Raw genomic sequence first — 21070 nt, forward strand, 5'->3', positions numbered from 1 at the left:
AGTATATATGTAAGCTCACACTCACACCACCTGAGACAACATACCAGACTATTAGGAGAAGGTGATTGTAGGTAACTGCTTTCTTCTTTGTTATTGGTTTCTAGATTAGGAGAAGGCTTATAGAATATTACTACTGTAGTGAGAAAAATATTCTTTAAATTTTTAAATTTTTATTACCTGGAGGGAATGCTGTCAGTGGACAGCTGTGTGGAGCTGGTTCTCTCCTGTCACATTTATGTGGACTCTGGGTGGCCAGGCTTATGCAGCAAGCGCTCTGATCCCCTGATTGTCTTTCTGCCTGCCACCCTTTTCCCCAAAGGGGAAATTTTGCAGCATAATAAATTATATAGAAACCATATCCCCCAAAGATAGAATCAATATTTGTTTTTTGTTTGTTTGTTTTGGTTTTTGAGACAGGATTTCTCTGTAGCTTTTGGAGCCTGTCCTGGAACTCGTTCTTGTAGACCAGGTTGGCCTCAAACTCACAGAGATCCGTCTGCCTCTGCCTCCCAAGTGCTGAAATTAAAGGCATGCGCCACCGCCCGGCCAATAGAATGTATATTTAGAAATCATTGCAAAGTCCATGATTTGAGCATAGGTTTGTAATGAGTGGATGTCTCTGGGAGACTCTGAATCTTAAATAGAATAATCAAGCAACAATGGATTTCTCTGTCTTAGCTTGTTCTCTATTGCTGTGGTAAATGCCATGACTAAAAGTAACTTGGAGAGGAAAAGGCTTATTACATTTTGTAGCTTATAGTCCATGATTCAGGGAAGTCAGGCAGGAGCCTGGAGGCAGGGGCTCTTAAGAGGCCATGGATGAGTGGCTCTTACTAACTTATCCTGCTTCCTCACAGCTTGCTTATCCTGCTTCCTCACAGCACTCAGGACCACCAGCTGAGGGGCGGCACCTCCACAAAGGATTGGGCCCTCCCACGTCAGTCCAGGCATGCCTATAGTCCAACCTTATGGAAGTGTTATCTCAATTGAGGTTTCCTCTTCTTAGATGACCCCAGCTTGTGCCAAGCTGGCAGAAAACTAGCTAGCATAGTCTATTTGAAGACTTAGAGGGATCCAAATCTGGTTGTGCTTGTTTTTTTCTAAATAATAAATTTAGGCTCTTGCAATGCTTGAAAGGCGTTTGTTCACTTGAAAGTTCCAAGTGCTGAAGTGACTTCTGTTTGGCAGACCGCCTGGACATTCGGGCAGCCCGGGTTCTTCTGGACAATGACCATTATGCTATGGAAAAGTTGAAGAAGAGAGTTCTGGAATACTTGGCTGTCAGACAGCTGAAAAACAACCTGAAGGGCCCAATCCTCTGTTTTGTTGGCCCTCCTGGAGTAGGCAAAACAAGTGTGGGGAGATCGGTGGCCAAGACTCTGGGTCGAGAGTTCCACAGGATCGCACTTGGGGGCGTGTGTGACCAGTCTGACATCCGAGGACACAGGTAAACACTGCTCTCAGACTCAGCTCTGGTTCTGCTTCATGATTTAGCTGACATTGGTGCAGTGGGCTGACCAGTGTAAGCCTGAACTTTGTGTCCTCTTACTTGAACAGAACTGTAACTTCCTTTGTGATTGGACTTTAGTTGCCTTTACGTTTACCTTGGCCTAGTAGTATTACCTAAGTAATGATACTAACCTAGCCGTTCAAAGAGTCACTGCGGTGCTGTGGCAGACGTGAGGCGGTGAGGAATCTTTGAGAGCAAATTTGCTCTGCCTGCAGTCTTTCTTTTCCTCCTGCACTAAGGACAAGGTTAGCATGTCCAGCACAGCTTACCCTATATGTTGGACTCACTTTCTGTAAAAAAAAACAAAAAACAAAAAGAGACTATAAGAGTGTTATATTTGACTAAGCTACATTATTATAATCAGGTTTATTTTTCTTTTCCATTATTTGGCTCTGTGATTCTCCCTGCTGCCCTGATTAGAAGAGGCTTTGGGGGAGCCCAGGTTTATATTCTATGGTCAGAGGGCTCCATAGCGCAGGTGCAAACTGTGAGAGCACACACCTAGAGTATGTGTGTAAGGCGTGTGTTCGTGTGTGGGTCCATATCCCCGTTATGAACTGAAGGTGACTGGAAGGGGGCAGAAGGAGCAGTCCAGGGTAGAGCATAGCTCTGGGTGTCCCCTGAGAGCGTGTGACAGTGGAAGCCTTTGGGAAATACCCAGGATTGGCATTTGAGTGTTTGTCACATGCCCTCTATTGGCACTCCTAGGAAGTTTTGTTCCGCCTTAGGCTCCGAGTGGACGCCACTGCTCTGCAGTCTGAGATGGAAGGGAAACATTGCTTTGTGCTGTCTCTCTCCCCTAATCGCTGTTACCCCTGCATGGCACCCAGCTGTTTGCTGGGTTTACATGTTTATAGAAAAGGATGGTGCTTGTAAGTCAGACATCAATTTTTAAAATAACCAAAGACTATATTTTTAATAGTTGAAAAATGGTGAGGTGAGATGGAGAAAGGCAAAAAAAGGAGGCTTGACTTACATTTATGTATTAAAATAATGATCTAATGGAAAGGAGCCTGTTGTTTTTCTTCCTGTTATATCTTTTGGCTTAAAGAAAGAATGAAGCAAAGTGTAGCATTAATTCGCTCATGCAGTTTTATCTCTATGCATAGTTCCTGTCTATAAGCCAAAAAAAATGCCCTTCTTGATGAGTTTTTGTGTTTAAATAAATGAGTTATCAGAAATAATGCAATATGAAACATTTCTGAAAGGATGAAGTTTATGAAATTGTGTTTGTATAAGTCTGGATTTTTTTTGTCTTTCATGTGTGTGTGTTGTGCATTTATGTGTGCTCTCATGTATGCGCACATGTGTACGAGCGCATGTGCATATGGAGACCCCAGGATGATGTGAGGAGTCTTTTTCAATTGCTCTTCTACCTTGTTCTTTGAGGCAGGATCTCCCAATCAGACCTGGAGTACAGCTTGCCAGTTCAGCTAGTTTTGTTAGCCAGCTTGCTTCAGCGATCTGTCTCTACCTTCTGAGGCTGGGGTTGCAGACATCACCTGACGTTTACGTGGGTCCTCGGGATCTGAACTCTGGTCCTCTTGCCCAGCAAGTTCTTTAACAAAACAACCCAGCCATCTTGCAGCTCATGAATCTGTTTCTTATTTTTTGTTCTTTGATTTACAAAAAACAAATACTTATTCTTTTAATTTATCTCAAATCACTGTTGATACTGATTCTTTAAAATAACTTTGCTTCCTATATGTACAGTTCTGTCATGGCAAGATATCAGTGGCTCAGTTTTAAAATAAGATGAAAAGAAAATCTTGTGACTTCTGTGTTGATAAATTTTTATCTGTAACTGAAATGGGAAAGATACAAATAAACCATCTATTCCTCTACAAAGCAAAAATAGCTGTATCTGTAAGTTTTTAATCTCATTTTTTACCAAAGTACATTAGACATACTCTGGAGTGCTCATACCCTCCTCTGCACCTGCCTTTGATATACCTCTTCTAGAAGAAATTTATTTTAAGTGCCCCCTCCCATGTTTAATACTGACTGTCAACTTGACAAGATGTTCATCATCTAGGAGACAAACATCTGGGTATGTATACAAGAGTTTTCCAGTTGGGCTAATTCAGGTAAAAAGCCCCAATCTAAAAGTGAGCAACACTATTTGGAATGAATAAAAAGGAAAAAGTAGTCAGACTTGGTGGCACATGTCTTTAATCTCGGCACTTGGGAGTCAGAGACAGGCAGATCTCTGTGAGTTCGAGGTCAGCCTGGTCTACAGAGTGAGTTCCAGGACAACCAGCTCTACACAGTGGGACCCTGTCTTAATAAATAAATACATAAAATAAAGAAGAGAAAGCAAATTGAGCACTCATCTCTCTGCTTCCTGATGGCCAATGTAATGTGATAAGCTGCCTCCCATTCCAGCTCATGTGCCTTCCTACCAGTGTGGACTATCTCTCCCTCAGACTGTAAGCTGAAACAGATCCCCCCTCTCTTTAAGTTGCCTCTTGTCAAGTATCTTGTCATGGTAACAAGAAAAAGAAGTAATGCAGGCCGAGTTTAGGCTTCCTGTATTAATATATAGAGTCAGTTATGATTGTTCTCCTCTCTGTATGAACCGTAGGATATTTATTGTGACCTTTTAGTGATTAAATAAGGTAGATTTCTGCCACTTCTACCACATCTGGAAATATACAGCATAAATACAGATTGAGTATCCTTTCTGTAAATCTGGAGTACTCCGAAATATCAAAAAGTTTTTGAGTGCTGACATGATGCCCTAGTGGAAAACTGCATACATAACTCTATGCACAGGTCTCGATCAAAATATAGGTGCTCTCAAGGGATAAGGGATGACTTAGTGGTTAAGAGCATTGACTGCTCTTCCAGAGGAGAACCCACTTATGGCGCACAACTGCCTGTAACTCCAGTTCCAGGGGATCTGATGTCCTCTTCTGGCCTCCTAAGGCATTACACGTATATGGTACACAGACATATACTGTGGAACAGTGGTCTGTATTCTGTCAATTATAGTTTAAATAAACACTGATTGGCTAGTAGCCAGGCAGGAAGTATAGGCGGGACAATCAGGCAGGAAGTAGAAGTGGGGCAATGAGAACAGGAGAATTCTGGGAAGAAGAAAGCTGATTCTGCGGTCCTGTCCCAGCCACAGAAGAAGCAAGATGTGACTCCCTCGCTGAATAAGGTACTAAGCCTGGTGGCTAACATAGGCAAGAATAATGGGCTAATATAAGTTGTAGGAGTTAATAAGAAGCCTGGGATACTGGGCCAATCAGTTCATAACTAATGTAGATCTCTGTGTAATTTTTTTGAGACTTAACGACTGCAAGAACCAGGTGGGACAAAAACCCAACAGCAGACATGGAAACTATTCATACACATAAAATAATAAAATAATTTTAATGTAGGTGTTTAAAAATATTGTATAAATTGTCTGTAAGCTATGTGTGTAAGGGCTTTATGTGTAATAATATGTATGAAACAAATTAAATTTTGTGTTGGATGGAACAATCAAGCTGTGTAAAAACAAGCTGTGACCCATAGAACTTGTGTATCTTGCACTTCTTTGTGTTACCTCATGATGTTTATTTATATAACAGAGCGCCAAATGTGGTTTCTGCGTGTTTGGGAATTCATGTAAGATCAAAACCTAATTGTATTTTGGAATTCACCCCTTAAGATAAGTCTAAGTTGTTTTTAATGAAGATTTAGAAATGACTGCCAGAAGAGTAACAGTCAGATTTGTTTAGACATGATATTTTTATCACTTCAGAAGATAGTTTTCTTCTGAAGATCATTGACGTCTCCTTTAGGCTTACCACTTTTTCATATTTGAAACATAGCTACATATAAATGCACACGGATAGTCAGGGTTCCCAAAACTAATGCTGTTCTTTTCCCTCAACCCCCCTTTTTCTCAATTAAAACTTTTGCATAAGGAAATAGATGCATACTTAACCACTGCCACCGCAGCACACCATTGGTGCAGATGGTGAAAATACTTGTTTTTTTTTTTTCCTTTCATACAAAGACAATCACTATCAACTTTTCTTTTTTCTGCTAAACTTTTATTTGAGATTCTGAGGGGGTGGTTATTTCAAGACAGAGTTTCTCTGTGTAACAGTCCTAGCTATCCTGAAACTTACAACTTGCTCTTATAGAATAGGCTGGCCTCAAACTCACAGAGATCCTCCTGCCTTTGCCTGCCGAGTACTGGGATTAAAGGCGTGCGCCACCACCACCCAGCCAGACTTATTTTTTAAAGTGTGTCTGTGTGTGGGTTTGTTCTTGTGAGTACAGTGTCCACAGAGGCCAAAAGAGGACATTAGATCTGGAGCTGGAGATAGAGGTTGTTGTGAGCTGCCTGGTGTTGCTGCTGGGAACCAAACTCAGGCCATAGAAGAGCAAGCAGTGTCTTCCTCAGCCACTGGACCATCTGTTCAGCCCCTCATTGGGAATGATGATATGGTGATAGTGATGATTTTTAAAGCAGCAGAATTATAATATTACCCTTTCTGCTTAATATTATAACACATAAACTTTTATATATATTATAAATTCTTTTTAAATTTTATTATTTTCATGTGTATGTATTTTTCCGATCTCTCCAGCCTTTATATTACAAATTCTTTGTGAATATCATTCACAAATAGGGATGTAAACATCATTATAGAGGTGTGTGCCTATGGATAATAAGAGCCCTTTAAATAAACAGAACAGACATTAATGATGAGACGTGTCTGTCTTTCTAGTTTTTTTTTAATGAGGAATAACAAGTTGGTTGGCCTTTGCATTATGTTAAATTTGAAGTTGCCTAGGTCTTTGACAACAAAGCTGATAACCACAGGGTGTAGATATATCGTATTGGAATGCTCCTTGTAGATGTTTATGATGTATATGTTTTTGGGAAAATGAAAAATGCTAATCTTAAAATTTAAACTTTTTATTTATAGAAACAGTTTTAATTTTATATGTTTTATACAGTACCTAAGTAGCCCTAATTATCTGAATTACCATTAGCAATTAAAAATATGAATCCATGTGTTTTTCTTTAAATAGTTTAATGGTTTTACATATATGTATATATATTCAAATACATTATAATACTTTGAATGCATTCATGAAATTTGATTTTTTTTAAAGATTTATTTATTTATTTTGTACACAGTGTTCAGCTTCCATGTATGCCCGCAGGCCAGAAGAGGGCACCAGATCTCATTACAGATGGTTGTGAACCACCATGTGGGTGCTGGGAATTTAATTCAGGACCTCCGGAAGAGCATTCAGGGCTCTTAACCTCTGAGCCATCTCTCCAGCCCCATGAAATTTGATTTTTAGCTAATATATAAACACAGAATTTGTAGTGGGGTACTATGAAATGTTTCCACAGAACTCCTGTATTTTGTTACCTTATTTATTGTGGTGATAGGGCTGGATGCAGTGTTTTCTGTATGCCAGGCAAGCCTTTTGCCATTGAGGCTTGTGTCCAGACAGAATTCATGTTTTTAAATGAACTTGTTTGTTTCAGTTCTCGGCAGATGTGCTCTGAGATTCGGTTGTAGGAGTGATGTTCTGTACACACTTACACACTGTGGGGATGCAACAGGAAGTAATATTCCTTACACACTGGGGGACACAGCAGAAAGTGATGTTCCTTACACACTTACACACTGTGGCGATAGAACAGGAAGTGATGTTCCACACACACACACACACTGTGGGGTGTAGCAGGGAGCCCAGGCTAGCCTTTGCAGCCTTCACTTATGTCCTGCCTTTGTGGTTTCTGTGAAGGAGGCTTTGGTATATTTAATTTATTGAGAAATGACTACTGTGATTTTGGTGAGTTTAGAAAGAATATTTTTATCTTGTGTATTCTCACTATCCAAGTCCGTATTCACCAGCCTCCTTACATCTTCAATCTGTGTGTTACTTACGCTGCCACACTGTTTTATCTGACAGTCAGTCCTGAATAGAAAACACGTGCAAACAAATTAAGCGTGTATAGACACCTGGGTGCTACATTTCTAGGATAATTTTAAAAAATCAGACATTTTCCCCTCTATTAACTAGAACTAGTATTTAGTCTTTCCATAAATCATTATTTATCTAACCAGTTCATATTAGATCAGTGCTTTTCTCTGCTCATGGAAAGAAACCACTTCCCAATGAGGCTCAAGCCTCCCATATTATTTAGACTCAGAGTGTCAGTAACTGTGGCAGACTTGGGTGTTGCATGATGTGAAGTCACATAGATCTTTGCAGTGGTGTGTGAGCTCTATAGTGTCATTCAAAGACTTGTCACATTAGCAGTGGTGACTGAATCTTTGCTGTTTGATCTGATGGTGACGGTTGTCTTCCTGGCTTAGTTTTAGACTAGTAGCCTGAAATTCAGAGTTGTCACTTCTAACCGAGGAACAGGAACAACCCTGCGTGTGCCTGGTGCTATGGAGAAGACATTTGGGGTTGTTTTCACAAAGCAAAAATTAAAGTTAGACTCGAATTCAGGTGTCTTGGTTTCTACCTTAAGTCATGGTTCCTGACCAGAGTCTCATAGCTTCTTTCCAAGACTTCATGAGATTGGCATTGGCACTGTTGTCCCCGTTCTATAGGTGAGGAAACTGAACCTTAGGTCAAATAATCTTCCCAAAGGACTGCCTTACCAGTGCTGGTTTGGAGTACCCGAGTGAGAAGAATGTTAGCCGCTACGTATCAGCCTGGACTGTCAACAGCTTGCTTGTTATCTCTGGGTACAGAGAGGTTACAATATCCAGACTGAACTAGGTCATAAATAAGAATCAGGTGCATTGTAGAGCTGGTCATTGTTGCAGGCCTTACATTATTGGAAAACTACTGTGAGCGAGGTGTTGAGGAGAGTCTCTGAGGATCGATAGAAATTCAGCATGGTGGCAGTTCATATCTGTAACTCAGGAGGACAAGGCAGAAGAACTACCACCAAATCAAGGCTACCCAGGGTACATAGTAAACTGGATACACTGTGAGGCCTTGCCTCCAAACCAAAAATAAGACAGGAAGACTAATCATTCATTTCAGAGAATTTTTGTTAAATGCATAGGCAAGAAAAGTAAGGAAAATGTATCTATTATCAGCTTTTTACACCTTAATGAAATACCTGAGGCAAGTCCAGTCAAGAAAAGAAATGTATTTAGCTCAGTTTTTAAAGTTGAAAGCCCCAACAACACCAGACAGCCTTCTTTGGCTGCATTTGTGGAGCAAGTGGTTACATTGATATTTTGAAGCCTGGCACAAGTTTGTAAAGCCAGTATACTTCTTTCTAATAATCTTCTTTTAAGAATCAACTCGGAATTTATTAGAAATATCTTTTTTTTCAAAATAATTTATTTAACTTTATTTCATGTGCGTTGGTGTAAAGGTGTCAGATTCTCTGGGACTGGAGTCTCAGACAGTTGTGAGCTGCCATGTGGGTGCTGGGAATTGAACCCGGATCCTCTGAAAGAGGAGCCAGTGCTCTTCGCCTCTGAGCCATCTCTCCAGCCCCCTATTAGAAATATCTTAATCCCTTTGTTAGAAATAACATTCTGTCTCAAGAGACCCTACTTAAAAAGTTTCACTAACTCCTGATACTGCCTTCTGGGTACCACAGTTTTACCACATGGGTCCTCGACGGACATTCAAACCATATCTGTACCACAACAAAGAACATGATGTTAGCAGATCTCCCTGAGTTCGAGGTCATCCTGGTCTACAAAGCTAGTTCCAGGGCAGTTAAGAGGTGTTACACAGAGAAATCCTGTTTCGAAAAACAAAACTAGACAAGTTTGTAGGATCTTGTTTATGAATGAAGAAAGGGAAGGCTGGCTGCTGTCGGGAAGCTGCTGGCAGACAGACGGTGAGGAACCCTAATTCTCGACAGAGGGCTTTGGATCTTCTCTGTGGGTGTTGGGGCAGAGAGAGCCAGAACAAGGACTGTTTGTTTGAAGTGCTCTAGAAAGGGCCCGGGGATATCATTTTCTCCTCTGAATTTAGGTATAGAATTGTAAGTATCTGTGTCTGAAATCTTATCGAAACCAGAAAACCAAGAAATCCCATGGAGAATTTGAAACTTAAACTGCTTTGTCTTCCAGCACATTTAAACAGAGTGCTGGCAGGCCTGTCCACTAGAGAAACAGAGTGCTGGCAGGCCTGTCCACTAGAGAAACAGAGTGCTGGCAGGCCTGTTCACTAGAGAAAAAGTTTGAAAAGGTTAGTGATTTCTCATGTCCTTTCTGTATTCCATTCTTAAATTTATTATTATTATTATTAATATTTAAACTTTTGTTAAACTTTTTCCCATACAATATATTTTAATTGTATTTTTCCCATACTTCAGTTCCTCCCAAATCCTCCTCACCTCTGAACCCACCCAACTTAATGCCCTCTCTCTCAAAACAAAGACAAAAACAAAACAAAAAAGAAACAAACAACCTCCACCAAACCACAGAAATGAAAATCAACACAAGCAAAATATCAATAAGACTAAGACAGAAAATGCCCAAAGCATAGTGAGATACAAAGTCTCCAAAAGTACTACTGAGTTTATTTTGTGTTGGCCAACTCACTGCTGTTGGTGCGGAGCGTGCTGTGAGGTGTGGTTACTATCCCGAGGGAGACTCCATTAGAGAAAACGGATTTTCCTTTGCTAGTGATTATCAGTTGCATATAGTGTCTTTGTCTGTGTTAGGTGCCCACTTCTCCCTCTCAGCTGGCTTGAACCTGTTCAAGTCCTGTGCAAGCTGCCACAGTGTCTGTGAGTTCGTATGTGCATCGGGGTCATTCATTACCTCTGGCTCTTACAAAGATTATTATTGTTTTTACGACAAGGTCTCATGTATCTCAGGACACCCTCACTTGCTATAGAGCCAAGGATGACCTTGAACTTCTGATCCTCCTGCCTGGCTTAGGTAGTACTAGGGTTCAAGCCCAGGGCTTTGTGCTTTGCTAGTCAAGTGCTCTACATCCCCAGACCTCTATTCTGAAACCTTGGATGTGCTCATTTCTAATTGTAAAAGAATGTTATTGTATCTAGCTCCAGTACTGCCCACCTTCCCTGGATAAAAGCCATTCCCAGGACAGTTTTTCAGGCTTGCTTGTTTTTTTAAAGGTCACTCTGCCCTACTTTGTGCAGTCACGTGGCAGAGCTGAGGCTCCCTCTGTAAATGGGCTTTGTGGTTGTGTGGGTCATGATGTAACTGCTGCTGCTCCCCTTACTGCTGATGGCTTTCTTCCAGGCAGACTGCCCTTGAATCCCGTTCAGAAGCAGAATCTGCTGTGCCTGGTGGAGGCACTGAGGCTGTAGTATAGTAAAGTCAGCGAGAGCTGCAGAAAGCTTGCCCCCTTGGGGAAGGCGCCTCTTCCAGTTGTGTAAAAATGCTTACATCAGCTGTAGTTACGTAACGATCTGACTCAAATGGGACAACACAGCCTCCGACATTTTCACTCAGTAATACCTGACTGAGCTGAGTTACGTCCTTGCGTGCTCAGAGTGACGGAGTCTTGATATAAGTACTGTTTACCTCAGATTGTTGCTTTCAAAAATGAGATATTTGGATCTCTCTCCATTTCTCTCCTTCAACCAGAACTATGACTTAAAGTTCTTCCAGTGTCATGGGCAACTCACAGAATCAAACAGAAAATTAGGATCGAATCTAACATCTTTCTGATATATCGTAAAGCTTCTGTGTGCATAGAACTTGTGTGTACTGGCGAGAACTAAGGGTCGCACTTCTCAGTGCCTTTGCCCTTTGCCTCTTCGTCGTCATTGCTGTGACCTTGCTGCTGCTCTCCCTAGGCGCACCTATGTGGGCAGTATGCCTGGTCGCATCATCAATGGCTTAAAGACTGTTGGAGTTAACAATCCAGTGTTCCTGTTGGATGAAGTTGACAAGCTGGGGAAAAGCCTACAGGGTGATCCCGCAGCAGCTCTGCTTGAGGTAAGATCTAGAAAATTCCCCATGAAATCATACTTGCGTGTGAATGAATGAGCATAGGCCATCCCCAAGGCACATACATATTGGTGTACAGTTGCTTCTAAGAAAAGCAGTAGAGCACAGACTGAAGTCTGGAGCTAGTTAACATCTACATACAGATCAAAAATTCTGGCCTCTTTGTGATGTCTTTTTTTAAATTTTTATGCAGTAAAACAAATTTATATGTGTTTGTTGTTCACAGATTTAAGTAGTAAGCTTTTTGCAGAAAGAAGGTTCGATTCTACTCCTGCGCTTTAGCCTCTAAAAGGCTTTGTTAATTTGCTCCATTTTCTACATTGCTTGGCATAGCCAGGCACAGTGGTCCAGGCCTGTAACTCTAGCTGCTGAGGAGGCTATAGAGCAAGATCTTGAAGGCAAAGGGAAGTAGAGGACAGGGCAGGGCAAAAGAGGGGGTTCAGACCTGCAGAGCAGCTCATTCCTCTGTGCAGACTGCTATAGCAAATTGTTCTGTCTTTACTTTCTTGATCCCACATCTTCCTTTATAGATTGGTTTCTAGTTTGTAGAGTGTGTGAGTGTCTCACAACTGAGCAGCAGTTAGCCCTCCACCTGTCCTCACTGCTCTTCTTTTACTGGTTTCCACCGCCGGAGACTCTTCTGTTCCCCTCACAGTCCATACTCTGCTCTCAGCACAGTCAGGCACTCCAGATGGTCCAGGTCTTCCCATCGTTAGTCTTCCAGTCGGAACCAACTGCTTCCTGGGTTGACCTTCGTCTCCCACCATGTTGAATTTCCTGCCTTCCCAGTCCGTGTATTGGTTTACCTCACTCTGTGTTGTTAATTCACAGGAGTTTCTGGATAAAGCTCATCTGGGTGGTATTTTTAAATGTAAATTTTAAAGCATTTCATGTTTTCCACAAACTTGCTTGGTAATTTGACCACACGTGGAATTTTAGATGGGAATAATTTCTTTGAAGGGTGTTCTTTGTCCCCATGACTTTCTGGTTTTTGGTGTTGCCAGTGCTAAGTTCAAAGTCATTGTGTTTCTGCCCTGCTTTTCTCTCTGAAATGTGTGGAAGTTCAGCCAGCAGGGAACACAGTCGGGATGAGGTAAGCATGAAACTCGGTCAGCCCAGTTTAGAAAACCAGTGCTGAGTCAGGGCTCCACGAGTTGGACCTCACCTCGTATGTTTTTGCTGTGTAAGCACAGCACAATTTTGGAGTAACATTTTCGATATCAGTAAGTAAGCTCTGTGAGTACAAAACCTAAGGCATGTCTACACTGAGTATCTCTACAAAGAACATAGTACTTTATCTGTCAGAAGGGTTCTTGTTGACTTAGGAACAATGCTCAATGTAAGCTAGGCAAGTGGTTCTCGCCTTTCCTAATGCTTCCTAATACAGCTCCTCATGTTGTGGGGACCCCCAACCATAAAATTACTTCATTGTTATTTCAAAACTAGAATTCTGCTACTGTTATGAATTGTAAACACCTGTGGTTTTACATGGTCTTAGACTGTTCTGTGAAAGGGTTGTTCAACCTCCAGGTTGAGAATCACTGGTCTAGGAAGAATGACTGAGGTAAACATGTGGGGGTGGGGATTTGGCCTGGCCCTAAAATCACATAGAAGCACTGAGGCTTTTGTAGAGTACAAGTGACATCTCTCCCAAGGATGAGTCTTGTGGTCTAGAGACGATGCCTTGAGGGGAAAGGGTCTGGGATAAGTAAAACAAATTCTGGGCGACACCATAGAGTTCGGCCCATCAAGCAGCAAAGGATCACTAGGTTGTAAACGACATCCATTCGCAGCGTTCCAGGAGGAGGTTAAGCATTTCTTTCCTTTGAAGGATGGGTGTGAGTTTAACTTTCCTGGTTTTGCACTTTCACCCTCTAGAAAAACTAGGAATCTTCTCTTTGTTTCAGTGTTGTTCAGTTTTATATTATATATACATATATAGTACATATTGATATATATATATAATAGCCTTATATACATTATGTATATTGTATAATAACCTGCCTCTTGTGGGTCCCTTCCCAGGCATTTTTGCTGATTCTTTAAAGAGTCTTTGAATTTTTTTTGTCCTTCATTTTAGAAGATTTTCTTTAATTCTTTTATTGATAACACTTCCCTCCTTTTTGTTAGAGCTCAACTTTTTATTTCTCTTTTATATGTGTGACTTTTGTGGCATTTGGCATGGCATACACCATGTTTGTGCCTGGTACCCATGAAGGCATTGGATGCCTGTAACTGGAGTTACAGCTGCTTGTAAGCTGCCATGCAGGTGCTGGGAAGGGAGTCTGGGTCCTCTGCACGAGCAGCAAGTGCCCTTGACTACTGAGCTGTGTCTCCGGCGCAGAGGTGTTAGACCTTTAGTCGCCATGTCTCTTCTTCCTGGGATTCACCCCCTTTAAGTTTTGTTTTGCTTTCTGTGAGATCTTCTTCAGCTTTACCTAATTTTTGAGCGGGGGAGGGGGAGGACTTCAGGTTTTTTGTTTTTTTTTTTTTTTTTTTCAAGACAGGGTTTTTCTGTGTATCAGCCCTGGCTGTCCTGGAGCTAGCTCTTGTAGACTAGGCTGGCCTCAAACCCACAGAGATCCACCTGCCTCTGCCTCCCGAGTGCTGGGATCAAAGGCATGTGCCACTACCACCTGGCCCGTCTTTATCTTTTAAAAAATAAAACTTCATTTGTTAGACTTTTCAAAAACATCTCTACATATTCTTTTCTAGTATCCTGATTTTGATTCATAGAGATAATTCAATGGAAAAGAATTTTTGATAGATTAAATAAATTCCTTTTTCTTAAACTCTTTGTTGTGTATACACACACACACACATCTTATATTAGAGTCTTTTATTGGATGTCTGCAAAGTTTCAGTTCTGTAGTCATATTTAATAGCAAAGAATGAAAACACTGATTGGAAAGCTGTGAACACAGAAATGGAGTGTAATGACTTCATGCACACTGGGACCGTCTGTATGTGTGTATGTGCACATGTGTGGAGGCCCTCGAGGCTCTAAGAGGGCACTGGAGTCCATGGAGCTGTGGTAACAGGCAATTATGAGTTGTTTGACGTGGGACTCTGTATGGGCAGCATGTTCTTTGTCTTTTTTCTTTTCTTTCTTTTTTGTTTGGATTTTGGTTTTTCAAGTTAGCGTTTCTCTGTGGAATTTGCACTTTGGACCAGGCTGGCCCTGAACTCACAGAGATCAATCTGCTTCTGCCTTCTGAGTGCTGGGATTAAAGATGTGTGCCACCATGAATATTGTTGAGCAAGTGTTCTTATAGTATGAATGAGTATTCTTTGGGTATATGCTCAAGAGTGATATCACTGGGTCTTTGAGGTAGATTGAGTCCCAGTTTCCTGAGAAACCACCATACTGGTTTCCACAGTGGCTGCACAGATTGCACTTTCACCAACAGGGAAGGAGTGTTCCCCTGACTCCACACCTCTCCAGTGTAAGCTGTCCTCCGTATTTTTATCTCGGCCATTCTGACAGGTATAAAGGGTATCTCACAGTTGTTTTGATTGCATTTCCTTGATGATTAAGAATGTTGAGCTATTCCTTCAATGGCTTTCAGTCATTTGAGTTTCTTCTGTTAAGAGTTCTCTATTTAGTTCTCCACCCCATTTTTAATTGGACTATTTGGTACCTTGTTGTCTGGTTTCTTGAGTTCATTATATATTTTGGAGATCAGCCCTCTGTCAGATGTGGGGTTGGTAAAGATCTTATCCCATTCTGTAGGCTGTCGTTTTGTCTTGTTTACCATGTCTTTTGCCTTACATAAGCTTCTCAGCTTCAGGAGGTCCCATTTATTGATTGTTGCTCTGTGTCTGTGCTATTGGAGTTATATTTAGGAAATAGTTTGCTGTGCCAATGCATTCAAGACTACTTCCCGCTTTCTCTTCTAACAGGTGCAATATAACTGACTTTATGTTGAGGTCCTTGATCCACTTGAGCTTGAGTTTTGTGCAAGGCCTTAGATGTGGATCTGTTTTCAGTTTGCTACATGTTGATATGCAGTTATACCAGCATCGTTTGTTAAAGATGTTTTTCTTTTTTCATTGTACTTTTTTGAGTTCTTTTTCAAAAGTCAGGTGTTCATATGTGCATGGATTAATGTCAGGGTCTTCATTTTGATTCCATTGATCCACGTGTCTGTTTTTATACCAATACCCAAGCTGCTTTTATTACTAGAGCTCTATAGTAGAGCTTGAGGTCAGAGATGGCGATGCCTCCAGAAGTCCCTTTATCGTACAGGATAGTTTTAGCTATTCTGGGTTTTTTCCATATGAAGTTGCATATTGTTCTTTTGAGGTCTGTGAAGAATTGTGTTGGGATTACAATGGGGATTCTGTTGAATTTGTAGATTGCTTTTGGTAAGATTGTCATTTTTATTACGCTGATCCTACCTATCCAAGAGCATGGGAGATCTTTCCATTTTCTGATGTCTTCTTCAATTTCTTTCTTTAGAGACTTAAAGTTCTTGTCAAACAAGTTTTTCACTTGTTTGATTAGAATTACCCCAAGATATTTTATATTTGTAGCTATTGTAAAGAGTGATGTTTCTCTGATTTCTTTCTTGGCCCATTTGTCGTTTGTATTTAGGAGGGCTAGTGATTTTTTTTTTTTTAGTTAGTCTTGTACCCGCCACATTACTGAAGGTCCTGGGCTTTTTTTTTTTTTTTTATTGTGTAGGGGTTATAGGTCTATTTTAATTGTTCATCTGGTCTTGATTTAATTTTGGTATGTGATTCCTATCCAGAAAATTGATCATTTCTTTAAAATTTTCCAATTTTGTGGAATACAGGTTTTTGAAGTATGACCTAATGATTCTCTGGATTTCCTTTGTTCTGTTATTATGTCTCCCTTTTTGTTTCTGATTTTGTTAATTTGAATATTCTCTCTCTGCCTTATGGTTAGTTTGGATAAAGATTTGTCTATCTTGTTGATTTTCTCAAAGAACCAGCTTTTTGTTTCATTGATTTTTTTTTGTATTGTTCTTTTTGTTTCTATTTTATTGATTTCATCTCTCAATTTGATTATTTCCTGGCATCTACTTCCTCCTGGGTGAGTTGTTCTATATATGGATTGCATTAGTGAAGAGAGGAGAAAGACTTCTCCTCACTGGTTTAAAAACAGTTATATAAACCAGTATACATTCATGATTGAGTTATAATATGTTTGATAATAACAGTACAAGGACGGTAGGAGGAAACACAGCTGTTCTTTACCAGGGGTAAAAAGTGACCAATAGAAACACAGGGCAGCAGGAAGCAGAGCTCTATAACAGACCCGCATGCAAATAGCAACAAAGAAGACTAGATAGCTATGACTAACGTCAAACAAAGTAGATTATAAAGAGCAGTATTTTCTAACAAGGAAAATCTACCAGGAAGTTACACACACATCAGAGCCCCAAGACACACAGAACAAAACTGACAGAAACAGACAGGGAGAAGTAGACCATTGTGGTACCTTTACCACCCTACTTTCAGTTGTGCTGGAAACTGATTAGACTCTAAGAAGAATAGAAAACACAGCCACCCTATGGGAAAGGGGGGTGAAGTTAAACGAACTTTAAATACTACAACCCTTGAGCCCCTTGCCTGGGATCCAGCATTTTCCTGGGATATATACCATTCAGGGTAGTCCAGGCTAGAATGTAGCAGCTAGGGAGGCTGATTTGGCCCTCTTTGCTGAAGGGCTGACTCACTGCTTTTATGGAGGAGTGGATTTTTGGAGTTCCTGGCTCTGCTTCATCCCACTGGAGTTTCAGATGATTTCAGTGCTTGCTTTTGGCACTTTGATGTGGTTTATCTCCTGTTTAGATAGCGTGTGTCTTCAAACTACTTTTTTCAAAGATTTTCCTATGATCTGTGTTTTGAGTCCTTTCATATTTGAAGCCTCTTTGTCATTTGTGCCATTAGCTTCTATGTGTTCTGTTCATAAAGCATGTTAAAATTACATCCTCACATACTTTCACAAATAAGCATGTTACATAAAACAAGGATGGGTCATCTGTTAAGGCCACCACACAAAATACTAGTGTAGTTAGCTTCCAAAAACTTGGCAGCTTTGAAGGCAGAAAGTCTAAAATTGGATGTTGACAGGTTTCATTCCTTCTAGGACTTCTGTGGCTTTTGAAGGTCTGTCTTCTGTGTATCTGTATCACTGGAGACTTTCTGGTCTTGAAAAGATACCAGTTAGATTAAATAGGACTTCACACCCAACCTCTTTTTTATTTTTTTGTTTTTCCAGACAGGGTTTCTCTATGTAGTCCTAGCTGTCTTAGTACTAGCTCTGTAGACCAGACTGGGGAACTCAGAGATCTGCCTGCCTCTGCTTTCCAAGTGCTGGGATTAGAGGTGTGTGCTACTACCCGGCTTCACTCAACCTCTTTTAACCTTAATATCTCCTTAAAAGTTGTATGTCCAAATAATTGGTGTGTATGTGCTGTATGTATGATGCATTTCTAGTAAAAAACCAATGTATTCTATATAAATAATTGTTTTTGAATTTATAACGTTACCGTGAAAACTTATTTCAGAAAGAAAAATGCCAACTTTATTATTTTCTTGCCAAATCTTTGTATTTAATTATATGTTACAGTAATCTTTTAAAACTATTCTGCATGTCTGTTTTAGTTTATAGCAATGTTTATCCTGGCATAGATGTGCCAGATGCATAAGTTACAATTAAAGCAAGTGAGTGGGCACACCATAGCTAGCTTTGTGCATTGACCTGCTAACTTTAACATTTTTGGTGTGCTGTTGAGTGAAGCCATCACTTTATTTTATATTTTGTTTTGAAATCCAGTTTCTTAGTAGTATCAGTGTTTCTGCTTGTACTTTATAGGGTCATTTTCCCACTCTGAGACCACTGATCTAAACATCTAAAACAAATGTGGTTCCTCCTGGGTAGAGGATTCTCAGTGCTCTCTTCATTAAGCTTTATATCTTAAATATTTTCTGGGTATTCAGGATTTTTGAAGATTTTAAAGCAAAATCCAGGCATTGTGTCTTTTTGTAAATATTTTAGTTCCTATCTCTAAAGGGAGTAGATTTTTATAAATGATAATAGGTGAATAACAATAACATCATACCTCAATATGGTTGTTACCTAGGCTTCTCTGGTCAATGAAATGTTTCCTGGCTTGCCTGTAAAAATGTAATTCACCTCTTTTTAGAAAGCGTTATTGAAGAACACTTCTCAGTGCACGTAGGCCGCATTCCTGCCCCTGACTCCCCCCCCCTGCGGAATAAAGTGTTGCATCTCAGTTGCTTCCATGCTTCCCAGGCCACGTTAGACAGGAATTCTGCTCATAGGGTTAATGTTGAAGCTGGAAGAAAGAGTGGGGAGTGTAGTCGGAGACTGCGCGTTCATTTTCTGGCTTCCCAGACCCAAAATAATCACACAGAAACTGTATTAATTACAACACTGCTTGGCCAATAGCTTACGTGTATTTTTAGCTAGCTCTTACATCTTAAATTAACCCATTCTTATGATTTTATATTTTCCTATGAGGCTCGTGGTTTACCAGTACCAGAGCATGGGCATCTTTCTCCTCAGGCACCTCTCTGACTCCACCTACTCTCTCCTCTGTCTGCTTAGAATTCCTACCTTGTCCTATTCTGTGCTGCAATAGGCCCAAAGAAAATTCTTTATTAACCAGTAGTATTCACAGCATTCAGAGGCGAACCCTGCATCAGGGGAGATTGCCCTAGTCAGCCATGAAAGCCAACCATGTATGTAGGTAAGCTGATGGGACAGATAGCCCTGGTGCTAAAGTAGGCTAAAGCAGGTGTTTTGTGGTGACCAGGAGCAAAGGGCAATACTGTTCTTTTGTGTGTTTATCATTTTGCGCCAAGGCTTAGTCTGAGAAATAGTTTCTAGACATTTTTTTTCGCTAGGTTATTGATTCGTATTTCTTGAGCGTTTTAAAAGGTTACACCTCCCTTAGTGTTTTTCTTGAATAAAAAATTGAGAAGTACTAACTTTCTCTTCTTATCACCTAAATACCTTCTATAATCTTTTTCCTTTCCTAGACTCCAATGATCTTCCCACTTTACCTAGGATTACAAGACACTTGCCACCATACCCATTTTTTCTTTGATTCATTTTAAAAATACCTCCTTGAAGCTGGAGAGGTGGCTTTCAGGTTAAGAATACTGGCTGCTCTTCCAGTATTGAAGACCTGGCTTCAATTCTGAGCACCCATAGTGCCTCACAGCCATCTGTAACTCCATTTCTAAGGGATCTGATGCTCTCTTGTGGTCTCTGTGGACACTTCGCATGCACATGGCATGCAGACATATGTGCAGGCAAAAACACTCACACATTAAATCAAATGATAGAATATTTAATACCTCACTCACAGCTCATAGCTATTGCTTTTAATTCTCCACCTTTGAAAGACCCCTTCTGGTTATGGTGACACCTGCCTATAACCCAAGCACTTAGAAAACTGAAGCAAGAAAACAGCAAGTTCTAGCCCAGGACTAAATGAGGCTAATCACAAATGATGTGTTCCAGGCCAGATTTAGCTTTATTCTAAGACTCCATTCCAAAAAGCAGACAAAGGCCAGGCATGGTGATGCATGCCTGTAGTTGGGATTTTTTGACTTGTTTGTTTGTTTGCTCTTTTGGAGCCTGCTACCCAGCTTCCAAATAAATATATGGAGACCTATTCTTACTTATGAATTCCTGGCCTTAGCTTGGCTTATTTCTAACTTAGCCAATTTTTCTAACTTAAATTATCCCATTTCTCTTTAACTATATTTGCCTCTGAGCTTTTTACCTTTCTTTATTCTAAATGTTTTTCTTCCCTTCTTACTTCATGGCTGCCTGAGTGGCTGGCCCTGGCATCTTCTTCTCCTTTTCTTGCTCTTTCCCTTTTTCTTTTTCCCACTCCTCCTATTTATTCTCTTTGCCTGCCAGCCCTGCCCATCCTTCTCCTCCCTAGCTATTGGCCTTCCAGCCCTTTATTAAACCAACCAGGCGTTTTAGACAGGCATAGTAACACAACTTCACAGTTAAACAAATGCAATACCTCTTAGCATCATTAAACAAATATTCAACAGCATGAACAAATATAACACATCGTAAACTAATACTCCACACACATGCCTTTAATTACAGCACTTGGAATGCAGAAGCAAGTGGATCTATCTCTGTAAGTTCAATACAACCCTGCTCTGCACAGTGAGTTCCAGGACAGCCAGAGCTACACAATGGAGAGACCCTGTCTCAAAAAGAAAAAGGAAGAAAAAAAAGACAGATGAAATAAAGCCCATCATATTAGTCAGAATTCTCTAGAAGAAAAAGAAGTTTGTGGGATCCAAATTGATGACATTCCGACAGATACACACACACACACACACGTATATACTATAATCTATGTAATATTTTATATATATTATAAGGAGATTTATCAGATTATCTTACAGGTATGGTCTGGGTAGTCCAACAGTGTCTCATACTGGTGAGGCCATGAATCCAATAGCTGTTCAGCCCTCAAGGCTGGATGTCTGAGCACTCAATCTCAGTCTGGCACTGAAGACCTGGAACATCCCTAGAGAGCTGCTGGTCTTCATTTTATGCTGGATCCCAAAGAAGTTCATCCTACTA

The 21070-nt window shown here is 40.5% G+C and overlaps 1 protein-coding gene across 1 annotated transcript in view; it reads left to right on the top strand.

Annotated features, from left to right (window-relative positions):
- Lonp2 (lon peptidase 2, peroxisomal) overlaps positions 1-21070 on the top strand; it is an 87912-nt gene that overhangs the window by 28832 nt on the left and 38010 nt on the right. Inside the window, exons 7-8 of the mRNA XM_048434637.3 lie at positions 1189-1447; positions 11298-11439. Of these exons, the coding sequence (XP_048290594.1) occupies positions 1189-1447; positions 11298-11439 (401 nt within the window). The remainder of the gene's footprint in view (positions 1-1188; positions 1448-11297; positions 11440-21070) is intronic.

Source organism: Myodes glareolus, chromosome 22, assembly GCF_982192425.1.
Source record: "Myodes glareolus chromosome 22, mMyoGla1.1, whole genome shotgun sequence".
In the NCBI taxonomy this organism is placed as follows: Eukaryota; Metazoa; Chordata; class Mammalia; order Rodentia; family Cricetidae; genus Myodes; species Myodes glareolus.